The sequence below is a fragment of the Xiphias gladius genome, chromosome 18 (assembly GCF_016859285.1).
Source record: "Xiphias gladius isolate SHS-SW01 ecotype Sanya breed wild chromosome 18, ASM1685928v1, whole genome shotgun sequence".
NCBI lineage: Eukaryota > Metazoa > Chordata > Actinopteri > Istiophoriformes > Xiphiidae > Xiphias > Xiphias gladius.
In genome coordinates this window covers 10,340,602-10,353,526 of record NC_053417.1, presented here as the reverse complement: position 1 = coordinate 10,353,526, position 12,925 = coordinate 10,340,602, and the positions used below count along the sequence as shown (strand labels likewise).

The following is a 12,925-nucleotide window of genomic DNA, read 5'->3' as shown; positions in this document are numbered from 1 at the left end:
ATTCTAAAGTCAAAAAAGAAAAACTCAAGGCCACAGCTTTGTCTCATCCCTCTCCCCCACAGTAGTTCTGGTTTGACGTACGCTGACCAAAAAAAATCGATCCAAGTTGACGCGAGTTAAGCATCGGTGTTTAACATCAACAACAAGTTTTGAGTGAGGAACAGATGATCAAACAGTGAGGAGCATGTTATATTAACCCTGAAAACCCACAGACTAGTTTTGAAGAGTCGCAGTGTGCAGTGTTTTAAAAAAAAAAAAAAAAAAAAAATAGACTGTTCGCTGCGCTTCCTTAACTCCCATTAACTTCTGGTCTTCACACTGGTCATAAAGGGGTCGTAGCACTAAAAGAGTGGGGTGGTGACGGTTGAAGCGGGACTATAGCTTCATGTTGCTGAAGTCCTTGGACAGAGTCTGCAGGTAAGCATCATGAATGGCACTGAGGAAGTCTGGGTCGTTCTAGACAGGGAGGAAGTAAACAAGAGATTGAATGACCAAACTACATGTGAGTGTGCATATGCGTGTGTGCTTGCAAACAAAATGAAGATGACTTTTTTTTCCTTTTTTTTTTTACTAGAATTCAACCTTTTCAACATACAAATTATTGTATGTGCCCAGTAAAGTGATCACTTTTGGAAAGTTAAACGTTTTAAATTATTTTAAATAGAATTTTCACCTGTAAATCTCCAAAACCGCACTGACAGTTCTGTTCTGTTACAGATAAAGCAAAATCCTCTGACACATGAAATTCACTTTAATTCATCTCCATTGTGTGGCAGTGATGGTAGAGATGACACTAAGGCTTCGAAGCTTGTGTTCAGTGGGTACGACAAATTCTGCTGAAGCTTCGTACTGAGGCTTGTGTTATTTGTCAGGGGATCGCGGGATTGATGACGAACGAGGCCTCCCTTTTGGCAGAATCGAGCGATCATTTTGACCCAAGGTTCAAAACTCTTCTTTTTTTAAAGCAGACAAGGGGATTTTACCCTGTTTACTGCCTTTTTAATACTAATACATAAAAATAAATAAAACCTTTACCTTCCCTGCCCACACTTCTCAGTTAGACAAGCACTCTAAATCCCCAGTCACATACAGTAAGCCTATAATTAAGTCAGATAAGTAATGCCTATTATGATAATAACTATGGCAGCGGCACATGACTGTTTATGACTTGGCTGCCCCTAATTATTTTTACCAGTAGGTGTCACTAGTGAATTACGTCACAGAACTTTCCCATCCACACTGTGGAGGTCGACAACATCTTTAAAAGTTTTTTTTTCCCCAAAAGCTGTCACAGCAAATTTCAAACATGTTATTTGAGGCTGCAAAACACACACGTCACATTTACATAGGCTAGCCTCACCTGTGGGAGCGACTGCAAGTCGTCATTAAATCAAACTTCTCTGCGCTGAATGTCAGTGAATGTATTCTGTTTTAGTCTGTGTCACTTGAACACACAACACATAAATAGTCTAGCGGATTCATTTATAGATTATCCTGAGTAACAGGGACATTGTTTCAGACAAGATTCGTAGCTAAATTGTTGTATTTTGTCAGTGCTGTGAGAACTCCAAATAAATCCCATTCCCTACATTTTACTGGGATGGAGGCAGAGTCTTAAAAGCACAACAAAATTAAACGAAAACTAGTGTTTTGTTTAGTTTTCTTGTTTTCTTTGGGTGAAGCGACTTTTTAAATTTGTACTTGAATCTTTTAATTTTGGCATCAAATGGTAACATGATAGTGACCAGCCTTAGCTTTGACTTCTTCCATGCTAACAGGTGCCAAAAGTACACCTGCTCTATGCTCTTGGTGTACCTTAATGAGGTGTATCAGAGTCTCCTGTAGCTGTGCTTTGCTGCAGGGGGGTGGTGGAGGCTCTGCAGCTGCTACAGAGGTAGAGGAGGGCTCAGAGGGAGCAGGAAGGACCACTGATGCTGCTGCTGTTGTCGTCTTATTGATGGACTGCTGGAAGGCGCTGGGGGAGAGAAGCACCGAAATCTCGGGTCCTGGAACAGCACGACCTGGACTCATGGGGACAGCCTGAAAATAGAAAGGGAAAAACGAGTAAGAGAAAAGACAAGAACAACAGCATGCCGGATTATAATCCATACCGTTTGGGTATAAGAGTATATGTGAGAGACAAGACACTGATGAGGGTGGTATCAGCAAACAGATGCACAAAAACAGCTACAAAGAAAACCCTTCAACTCACAGACACTGCTTTAATCAGGTTTGGAGGCTGAGAGAAAACATCCATCTCTTTGCTGTGCTGGAGAAGGGGTTTCCCCATGGGTTCCTGGAAGCTGTGGGGTGGGACCAGGGTGCTTGGCAGGAAGTTGGGTGCAAGGATGGGTTTGTGGATGTCTGAATTCACAGATTGCACTGCTGGCTTGAGCGAGCTGAGTATTTCCTGTCCCAAATACGCGGCAGAAACTGCTGGTGGTGCTGCAGGACCAGGGGGAGCAGCACGAGGCTCTGAGAGAGCTGGAGGCACCATGAGAGGTGAAACTGAGCACCGAGGCTGGGGGTCTGATCTGGGGACTACTGACTGGAAAACAGGGCTGGGATGTAGTGCATAAGGAGCTGGGAGCAGACTAGGTGGGGCTTGGTGCCGCTGGTTGGACCCAGGGTTTTGATGGGCTGGAGTGGGAAAAGACTGGTTCTGGATGTAGGCAGTGGAAGGATCACTGGGAGCCGTGTTGGTGTTCTGTGTGGGCATGGCAGGTAGAGAGGGGTCCTTAGGGAGGGACGAGCCAAAGAGCTCCTCAACTGTGATCTGCTTCACCATTGTGTGAGAGCTCTGCTGGGTGAAGAAAAAAAATGTATGAGCTGGGTGGAAATCTTCACTAAATCGATCGAGAGAAAACGAATCAAGAACTATTCTGATAATCAATTTATTGTTTAAGTCATTCATCACGTAAAAATGACAAACATTTGCTAGTTCCAGTTCCTTAAATATGAGGATTCGCTCCTTTTCTCTCTTTTATATCAATGCAAACAGAGTAACATTGGGTTCTCTTTCATAGCATTCATTTCGTGTCTCACATTGGGGAAAATCTATGGCGTAACCTCATCAGAAGCTCATACACACACACACACACACATCTCACATGCACATATTTTGTTCTTCAGCCTACAGCCTGTACTGTATATTAAAAAAAATGAATTATGCATATAGTATAAAAATGCAGCCTTTTCTCTTCCTATACATTCATCTTTGGCAAAATAAATGGTCAAAAAATGTTAAAGTCAGCCCTTCACTTCATATAAACCCTGGAGGCAAAAATAACCAGCATTATCAGCAGTGACATGGGTTGGAGTGTATTTGGCTGTCTGTTTTTAACACGACCACCATTACTGCAGCTTTCTGCTTCCAAAACCTCAACCATATATGGGAGACAGTGACACCTGGGATGAAAAGTTGCACTATCTCTGTGTCCTCTTCAGTAGTCTCTGTATGTAGGAGTTAACAAAATAAACAGCAGGGATTAAACAATTTTTTTGCAAGCATGTTTGTGTAAGCATGTTTGATAAGGTTGTATGGTGTGCTGTGGCTCTGTTCACATATGCTGATAGAGATTCTGTTTCACACCTGCCTGCCTGTAGACCCATCTGTAACACCTGCCCTGACACACACACGCGCATAACGCTGCGTATACACAGACACAGACACAGACACAGAAACAAAATGGTATTTTCAATTTTTCCAAAAGAGCCAGAGGATAAATACATAGACTGAAAGCAGGGGTTAAGGAGCACGAATAGGCATAAATTAAGACTTCACTTCTAGGTGCTTAAACAGACAACCTGACACAATCCCAGGTTTAGTACCACTGTAATCTCTGATATGCATGTGTCTGACTCATGAGTCTTTGTTTTCATGACAATGTTTCAGTCAGTGTTCAAGAGGTATGGATGGAATTTAAAAAACACAACTGTAATTTACTCCTCAGATTCTGTGTTGGTATTTGAGCATATTGGAGCTGTAAATGCCACATTTTTACTCCTGGCATATACGGTCTATGATCTAAATTCATGTATGTATAATGTGCAATGAAATGAATGGTCTTGTATTGGTAAGAAGTACCCATTAATGGTGCTGAAAATACTTAATAGCCAAAGCATATTTGTTCATCTAAGAACCTAAATAAAATGTTATGTTTGTATCTGCAAGTGTGTGTTTGCCTCCTCACTCTCTGGTATTCTTCCTTGGCTTTGCTGAGTAGTTCCAGGATGTCAATGGGCCGTGGATCTGCAACGCCATTGGTCCTCCCGGGCTCTCCCCTCTCTGGTGACTCTCTCTGGGCATGGTCTGCTTCTTGTTTTACAATCCTGGGAGAGAGTGAAAGCTTGACACACTGTCTACACACCTAACTGCTAATTTGCTGTGTCAAATCTGTATTCAAAAACACCTTGATGAAAGTAGAGCTGCTTTTAAAGATAACATCTCATGGGTGAAAAAACTTACAAGAGATAACAGTGAAGCTGTGTCCTGTCTCATCCACACACAGATACATAATACACATGTCCAGCTACCTACTTGACCATCAGCTGAGCAATACGTTGACAGTCCCTCTTGTCATAGAACCAAATACTGTAGATACCCACTGCAAGAAAAACACAAATACTGCATATTACACTGTGTCTACATTAGCCAGATTGTGGAAGCAGCATTACATTAGATAAAACTCCTCACACATAAAAATATTCTTACCAACCCAAATAACTGTCATGTTTTAAAATTTGTTTAGAAAATAATCAATTAATTTAGTCAACAGAGTTTTGCAAAACAATAGCAAAATATGGACTTGTCACAATACAATTAGACAATATATGATAATATTGAGTTATCTCCGGGGCCTACTATACAGTTGTTTGGAAAAGTTTGGGCACATTACCACCCCCATGCTTATGAGAGAAGACAGTAGGTTGACAGTAGGTTGCCTAAATTTAGCCCATGCTTCAATTATTGTTTAATTTTTTTAAATTATTGTTTTAATTTGTTTAAAAAAAAATATATATATATATACCAAGTGCCAAAAGCACAGTACAAAAACCCCGAGGTACTGCCACTATAATGCAGAGCGTGAATCACAGTGAATGTGCAACAGAAGAAACTGAACGGTGAAAGTTCAATCTGTTCCCGATAATCTGGTGGACGTTTAATATTTAATAGTGATAGGTAAATAGCGACATTCAAGCAAGAGACATGTTTTGCTTGAAAAATAGATTACTGAGCTCGCTAAACAAAAAAACAAAAAAAAATCTAACACCTAACACCACATTCACGGTCACCTAAAGGAAACTGACTACTTGTTGCACAATACAATTTAAAAACAAAACAAAAAAACTGTATGTCAGCAGTCATAGCTTGTTAGTATTACACTGCTTGTGTGCCATTTGTGTGTGTGATGAAACACTGGTGTATTCAGGGTCCCTTAAGAAGCTGTGGTAACCTAGCAACCTGAGTGTTTGTCTCCCTACAGCATCTACTGCTACCAAGGGGAATAGGGAGAGGTGTAAACAGGTGTGTGTGTGTGTGTGTGTGTGTGTGTGTGTGTGTGTGTGTGTGTGTGTGTGTGTGTGTGTGTGTGTGTGTGTAAGTAAGTACATAGGCTTCTCTAAACAGTATTCTCTAACTCTGTGTACACTAGTCAGCCTCAGGCAGCGAGTTCACCCGTACTCAAAGAGGATTAGCGCAAGACACAAATAACAGTTAATTTTCATCATCTTCCTGAAGAATCCATCCTCCCTGTATCGGTCTCTTTTTCTCTTCAATCAAGCTTCTATCTTGCTCCCACTCAGCCTTTATTGTTCCCTCTTTGCTTTTCCTAATTCACAGCAGGGGGATTCTTAGAACCATCTTCAAGATATTTCTCTCTCTCAAAATCAAAAACCTGGACTCTATACCACAACAACCGCACCTTTGCAGGAGCACAATCATACCAAACAAACAGAGAAGAGTATGTCTGACCGATTTAAGTCTTAGAAGAACCAAAGGATCCTCAGCCAATACGCTGCACTACTGAAGAGCACAGACAGACTGAAAAAAAACCTGAGTGAGAGAACTCTACGAACAGTCAAAACCAACCAATGGAATAAAAACCAGGAGAGGACACTACCAGAAAGAATTTACTCTGACCAGTCTTCCAGATTTGATTGTCAGCTACCGGGGGTTGGAAACATTTCCAGCACAACCTGAGGAATATTGTCAGCCACAGTTTCATCTGTATGTCGGTTCAACCCCATCTGAGGAATTAAAATGCTAACAACAGCACTTGGACTCAAGTGAAACTACTGGAGAAACTTCTCTGGCCTGAATACTAACAAGAAATTACATCATGTCTTCCATACCAGCCAAGCTGATGGGCAAATCAAGTCCAAAAGGAGAACAGTCTACTCTGACATTGAGCCTGGCCATGTTATTTTTTCTGATAAGCAAACAAATGGGAAAACAATCCAAATCCTTATTTATTGCCTTGATTAAACTCCTGTTCAGACTTCTGATTGATTACCTCGGTGGCAGTGCTGTCAGTTATTTTCTGAAGATCTGAGGAATTTCGTCACTCCTTTCTTTTGACCTTACTTCCTGCTGAACTCTTTCCATATGACTAGAGGAGCTTGACTGCAGAACTGGCAATTGAGTGGATAAAGCCATCAGCAAATGCACAACTCATAGAATAAAATATAGATCTTAAAGTAGTCAGATTCATCAATCTAACCTATAAGTCTTTTTGGCTGTTTTTGCACCAATGCATAACGATATCCACTGTAGCCAAACCAAACTGAAACTGTTGCTATCTGGTCGGCCTGCCTGAGGTCATAATGCAAAAAGTCTCCACAGAGGAAGTTTTCTTGCTCAATGCGACTCAAAGACGCCAAAATGACTACAAGCAAAAGGGAAAAGAGATGTTCCACAGAACGCTGAGGAGGTGTTTGTTCGGCATTTTCAGAGGTACCATTTTGATCTTTTGCACTTAATGTGTGTGTGTGGTAGTGAATGTCGTCAGCAACTGTACAGCTGTCTACTTGTTGCTTTCAAAGAAATGCACAGTTTATAAATTTCTTTGACAAAATCTTCTGTCATAAAGCAGTGTTTCTTGGTAGTTGAGCAGAAACCTAACAGAAACAGATTCTGCATCTGAGAAACAATACATAGTATTCTCACCGACATAAGAAGATTTTTGACATTTTGCAGAGCATTTATAATGGTGTGATGACAAGTTCATCTTGGATTGGTATTGGGCTGGGGCTCAGCTGCAACTCCCCTTATATATGGGACTCATTGCCTTTGATGGTTCTCAAGAAACAGCCAAGTACTGAAAATATTGGATCACGGACACTGAATAATAGTCTTTTAGGTACATGTGATTTCAGTCCACACTGGCACAGAAACAGGTTTGTGCTGTGTATGATATCTGCTATTTTAGTGCTTCTATTCTACAAAATACTCACAGTTGCCGTTCCTGTAGAGCAGGAAGGGATCCTGCAGCTGAAACTCCAGGTCTTTGTTGATCGGCTCCACCAGGTTCTCTGTGCTCAGTCGGTTCATGATGGTGAAGCCATGGTGAGGGGAGGCAGACCTTAGATGAAAAAAGAACACGAACACTGTAACGTGATACTCTGACAGAATAAAGCATAACCATCACCTCCCTTATCATACTTTACAAGAACTGAGGCAAGTTCTATAAGGTACTTGGAACAATCTACCTGCGAACTACCTTGTAAAACTGTGTGCAAGTGTACCGAGGAGAATTGGTGCTGTTGTAAAGGCGAAGCGTGGTTACACCAAATACTGATTTGATTTAGGTTTTTCTATGTACTGCACTTTGCATGAAGTCAATTGATCAACAGAAACTAATCATGGCATTATTTTTGAAAGTATCCTTACTCTACTGCATTTTTCAAAAGTTCCTAAAACGTGTGCACAGTGCCGTATATTTATTGTTTAATATGTTAAACGACTTAAACAGTTGATCAATCACCAAAATTGTAATTGCTTTTTTCCCCCTCTTTCTAAACAATCTAATATTTTCTTTTAATGTTGAAACTATGGACACACAGTATATAATTTCATGGAGTTTAATGAAGAACCACTGTGTGCATGAGGCTGTAATAAAAAACAAACAAAAAAAGAGGAAATGAGATGTGTCTAACGAACCGCAGTTAATGTTTGTTTACAAAGACTGCGGCCTACACACGTGTGCAGAATACGTCAAATGACAGCGCAAAGAAACTTAATGCTACAAGAGGGAACAACCTTCATGACTGTCATGCCACACTATTAAAATCACTTTATACATGTTTACCTGGCATAGACAAACAGAGTGCCCTCAATTTCGGTCTTCTCCTGAAATGAAAAAGTAACGTTATGTGTTAAAAACAACAACCGATAATCCAAAACGTGCCGAATAACAGCAAAGAACACTGACTGTTAGCGTCACAGGCTAACTTATGTTAGCTCAGGTAAGAGACCGCTAACTAAATACCAGAAAGTTGTCCAAACACTGACAGAATTACAGTAGTATCAAAAATGTATGTCTGTGAATATATCTGGATGAGTTACAGTCTCAAAATTACCAATATGTTTCTTGGTTGTTTTTGTGTTTTATCGAGGAGCTAGCATTAGCATGCTAAGTGAATCCACGAAACTGTGCCGTGCCTTTTGACAAACTTACCCATTCGTTCGCTTTGGAGTTGAAGTTGTATAGAGCCACCTGGCCAGTAACGTCGAGCAGTTTGTGTATGTACGGGTCTTGTCTCTGTAGAGCTGCTAAGCTCATCATATGTCCAGCATTTACCGTCGCCATCTTGGATGTGATTGTTGCTCCCGCACGGTGGGATTTCTGCAGACACTTAAAACTTCCGCTGTCCCCGGAAGTCTCTCTAAAGATGTTTATTCCACAGATATTAATCTGGCGCGTTGTTTAGGTCATTCCCAATTTTTTAGAGTACCGCTTAAAAACGAAATGTTGGTAGGAAATGGTGTTCAGCCTAATGAGCTTAGCCTACCTTAGCTTAGTTTAGCCAGTGCGTTTTTTTTTAAATCAAACAGGTCATGTTAGAAAATAAATGAATGAAATTAAAGACTAAACAACTCTCATGTGATGACAAAATAGGCTGTCCTGTGTTGCTACAAACCTTGCGACAATGGACAATGATTTGGCCAAACATTTTTTACTGCTGTGTACATTCAATTAGGATACATTAAAACAATAAAAAGTAGTTACACAAGTTATTAAGTTTAGCTAACATAATTTAATGTCACACCGAGGAGGGGGGAAAATCGTATTGATTAAAGGGGCACATTTGACTTTCACTGTAATAAAGTGAACTAAAGACAATAATTTCTCTAATAATTAAAGACAATGTATCTGCTGAAAAACATCGACGATATCTTCGTGTTAGCCCGGAAATACCACAGGCTTCACTGCAAAAACACATATTTTTGGTCCCAATCTCACGAATGGTCTGTAATCTGAGAAGCTCCGAGCATCACGGACCACAAATGAAGAGAGCAGTTAAAACGTTAACGTGTCCAATTGAGTTTAGGTTTCACTCACAGTCAACCTCCTGTCTGCCGTTCAAGTGAATTCACAAGATTTTCAGTGTTACGCGGCCTAACCGCAATGCCACTGGCAGGGACACAAAATGTAAATAAAGAACTATTCAAAAACATGGAAGGGCGCCCAGGGTTTTATGATATGCTATTGTAATAATTTGGATAGAAATCTTTAAAAACATCATAGGCCTATATAAACTTATGTGGGGGGGGAAAAAAAACAAACAAACAAACGTACAATTCGCTGATTGTTTATTATTTGGCCCAGTCCAGCTGCAGCTGCCTCCTTCATCTGCCTCCGCTGAGGGAACATTAGAGCGGGGATTATAAACGGAGGATTACGCGGCTGCCGTTATCCTCCATACAGGCACAGGTAATCCAATCACTTGTAACCTTCCAGTGCAGCTCCCGACGACTCATTTCCTCTCGAATCCCCGCGGAGTGAGGGCAGAAAACGGCGCTATGAGGCCCCAGAGGAGAGCCAGGTGACAGAATGCCGTTCATTATACGGGGAAGACCCCTGAGGGGTAAGTCCAAGGACCCGGGATACAGTAGCTCTTTAGGGGCTTAAACCGGAGGGATTGGATGAGGAGCACGGCGTTTATCCTGCTATCCACAAATTTCCCTGCCAGGAGAAAGTCAAAGTAGCCTCCAGAGACCACCATGAGCTGTGTTTAACTAGTTTCCCAATGATATGAATTGTTTGTTTGTTTCTTTTTTTGTTGCATAATAAGGGACATGTTGTCGGCCTTAACATACAGTGTGGCCAAATGTCGTTTTTAGTCGTTGTTTAGAAAATATTTTTCAGTCTTATATAAATGTATGGCTACACTTTCAAGGACCAAGCCTCGGGAGCTGAGACTTTAATTTGCGGGCATCTCTCTGTGTGTTTGTGTCACTGTGTCACATGCTGCTTAATACAATTTAAGCAACCAGATCTAATTACTAACAGAATGACTCCTGGTTGTCTTCAGTAAGCTGTTTGTTGTCATCTCCCCAGTTTTCTATGTCTTGTAGAACTCCATTCACAGATAATTCAATTTATTAGTGCTCTGAATTTTCTTTAAAAAAAAAAACAACTAAAAAAACCCACAAATCACCATATTTGTCTGAAGACATTTGGGAATCGAGCCAAAAAACAAAACAAAACAAAAACAAACAAACAAAAAAAAATCCTTTTCATGTTTGAACTGAGATTTTGACTTCGCTCCTTGTAAGTCTCCCAACGCGCTGCAACAGGTGCACTTCCAGTTTGAAGGCCATACGCGATTCCAGCATACTGTATGTGACCGCTCCAACCCGTGCCAGTCCATCCCCGGCCACCGTGAGAATAATTGACAGGAGTGGATTGACTGCTGCTGTCAGCGCGTCCTCTCGGCTCCGCCGCGAATCTGCAGGCAGGCACCCGGATGTGGCGAAAATGTTTGGCGCTCCTCTCCGGGTTTGCGCTGGGAAAACATTTTGTCGCGCGTCGGCACCTTCGGATGTTTTTTCCCCAACGATGAGTTGGATGTGAAACGGGTTTTTTCGATGTGGATTCGAGGATGCCAGAAGCAGATGAACAGTCTGAAGGTAAAAACCGTGCGTGGAGCGCAGGAGGAGAGTTGGAGCGCGGCGAGAGGGGGCGAGAGCGCTCGCGGGGTTTATTCTCTGGATGTCCGCTCATTCTGTGTAAATGTATGCACTGAGGTCGCGGCTGCTTCCGAGATGCCTTTCCGACTTATTTTAGAGAAGAGATTGAGTATTGGCATTGCGAGCCGTTGCTTTAGGCTGCGTGGATGTAATGACAGCCGTTATCCAATCCTCTCGGAAACGCGTTGCGGCCAGTTCTCCGAAAAAACGGTTGTCTGAGGGCTGTTGGGTCTAATACTGTGGTCAAGCGATTGATCGGGGACCATGTGACAGCTCTCGGAGGATGTGTTGAGACGCTAAATCGACTTTTCCACTAAATCCTCGTAGTTTTTGTTTGTTTGTTTGTTTGTTTCATATCAGTTTTTCCGTGGTTTAGAAGCGATCCGTTTCAAGGGGCCGCCACGGGTCAAAGTAAAGTCGGGAAGAGCAGCAGACAGTGGTTATCGCGTCGTGTGACAGATGTGCGATGTGCGGCAGGACTGCTGGGATAATTCCTGCTGCATCCCAGCGGCACCAGACAGGCTGTGGTCGTCGTGCGGCGACAGACTGCACCTGTCGTTTTGCACCTGTGGCGTGGCTATGTCGCGGAATGAGGAGGGTCGGCTGTCCCGCAGAGTCCTCGCTCTCCTCATTCAGACCAGAGATTTAGGATTCGTCTTAACGCACCTTTTCTAATCATATCCCACTTGTTTGACGGGACTGACTTCGGGGTCAATTCAGACGAAGACCCTTTCGCTGATGCAGAGTTATGCCGCTTTTAAAATACATTTTCCGATGAACGATGAGTGTTTGTGATTCGGTCATGTCAGTGTGTAGTTGGATGTCGTGAAATGTTGGTTAGCTGTGACAGTATCCACTGATGCGACTCTGCTGTAGAGTTGGAGTGAGCCAAAGTGACTGTGTCAAGGGCACTGTCTTTTTCAGTGGAGGTTTGCATTGATTTTAATGACTCTCTGTCTCTCTCATTCATGCAGGCTGCCCTGCTCTCTCGGTCTGTCTCTTGCACACTCCCTTCAAACCAGTCCCTTCCTTCTTCTTCTTCTGCTTCTTCTGCTTCTTCTCACTTTTCTTCCCAGCTTATATCTACATCTTCACCGTCAAATTCAAGTTCAGCTTTCGTCTTCTTTTGTCTTGGCGGACAGTTACATACATGTGCAGAAAGCATTAAAGCTACAGAGGGCAGGATTTTATGTGAAATTGCATAGCTCTTATCTGCATAAACTGCAAAATGAGTATATCCAGGCCCTAATCAAAACTTTTTACATTTTTCCAGTTTGCCCAAATTAAAATTCTGGCACTTCTCCGCTTACAGAAAAAGAAAACTTGTCATTTTAGATTGAAATACCTGGAGCAAGTTAGCTCTCTGTGTTGAGAGAGTCAGATTTACCTGGGTTTGATCCTTTGTTTCTCTTTCTCCTTTGCTGTAAAAAGCCCCAGCTGTGGTTACACATGAGTGTTTGTGCTCATATGCAGTCCTACAAATGAGTTATTACTTATGTGTTTTATAGATCTCGAGGTTCATATCATTTGAAATGATATGGTTAAATAGAGCAACATGGCCAGGGCTGCAACAATTAGTCGATTCAACGATTGACAGAAAATTAATCAGCAACTATTCTGTAAAGCGATCCATTGTTTTTAAATAATTTTTAAAGCAAAAATGCCTGTTGCCTCGAGGGTTCTCAGATGTGAGACCTTGATTCTTTTCTTGGTCTTACATTACAGTAAATT

The 12,925-nt window shown here is 41.8% G+C and overlaps 2 protein-coding genes across 2 annotated transcripts in view; one reads left to right on the top strand and one right to left on the bottom strand.

The window, feature by feature from the left end:
- Positions 1-288: 288 nt before the first annotated feature.
- Positions 289-8,818, bottom strand: dcp1a (decapping mRNA 1A). Its single transcript, XM_040152137.1, has 8 exons — positions 8,679-8,818; positions 8,310-8,350; positions 7,456-7,583; positions 4,541-4,607; positions 4,194-4,332; positions 2,213-2,803; positions 1,816-2,040; positions 289-456 (listed from the first exon to the last, which is right to left on the bottom strand). Exons 1-8 carry the CDS (start codon positions 8,808-8,810, stop codon positions 376-378), a joined length of 1,404 nt encoding a protein of 467 aa, XP_040008071.1. The 5' UTR covers positions 8,811-8,818; the 3' UTR covers positions 289-375.
- Positions 8,819-9,992: 1,174 nt separating this feature from the next.
- Positions 9,993-12,925, top strand: part of cacna1db (calcium channel, voltage-dependent, L type, alpha 1D subunit, b) — an 83,965-nt gene continuing 81,032 nt past the window's right edge. Inside the window, exon 1 of the mRNA XM_040152136.1 lies at positions 9,993-10,089. Within this exon, the coding sequence (XP_040008070.1) occupies positions 10,056-10,089 (34 nt within the window). The 5' untranslated portion in view covers positions 9,993-10,055. The remainder of the gene's footprint in view (positions 10,090-12,925) is intronic.

What these genes read in the sequence shown, in the direction of transcription:
- dcp1a (XM_040152137.1), bottom strand. Translation starts at nt 8,810, where the DNA reads ATGGCGACGGTAAATGCTGGACATATGATGAGCTTAGCAGCTCTACAG. An exon ending in ATTGCTCAGCTGATGGTCAA is followed by an intron (nt 4,333 to 4,540) that starts GTAGGTAGCTGG and finishes ACTCTCTCCCAG; the next exon opens with GATTGTAAAACAAGAAGCAG. An exon ending in CTCTGATACACCTCATTAAG is followed by an intron (nt 457 to 1,815) that starts GTACACCAAGAG and finishes CTCCCTGTCTAG; the next exon opens with AACGACCCAGACTTCCTCAG.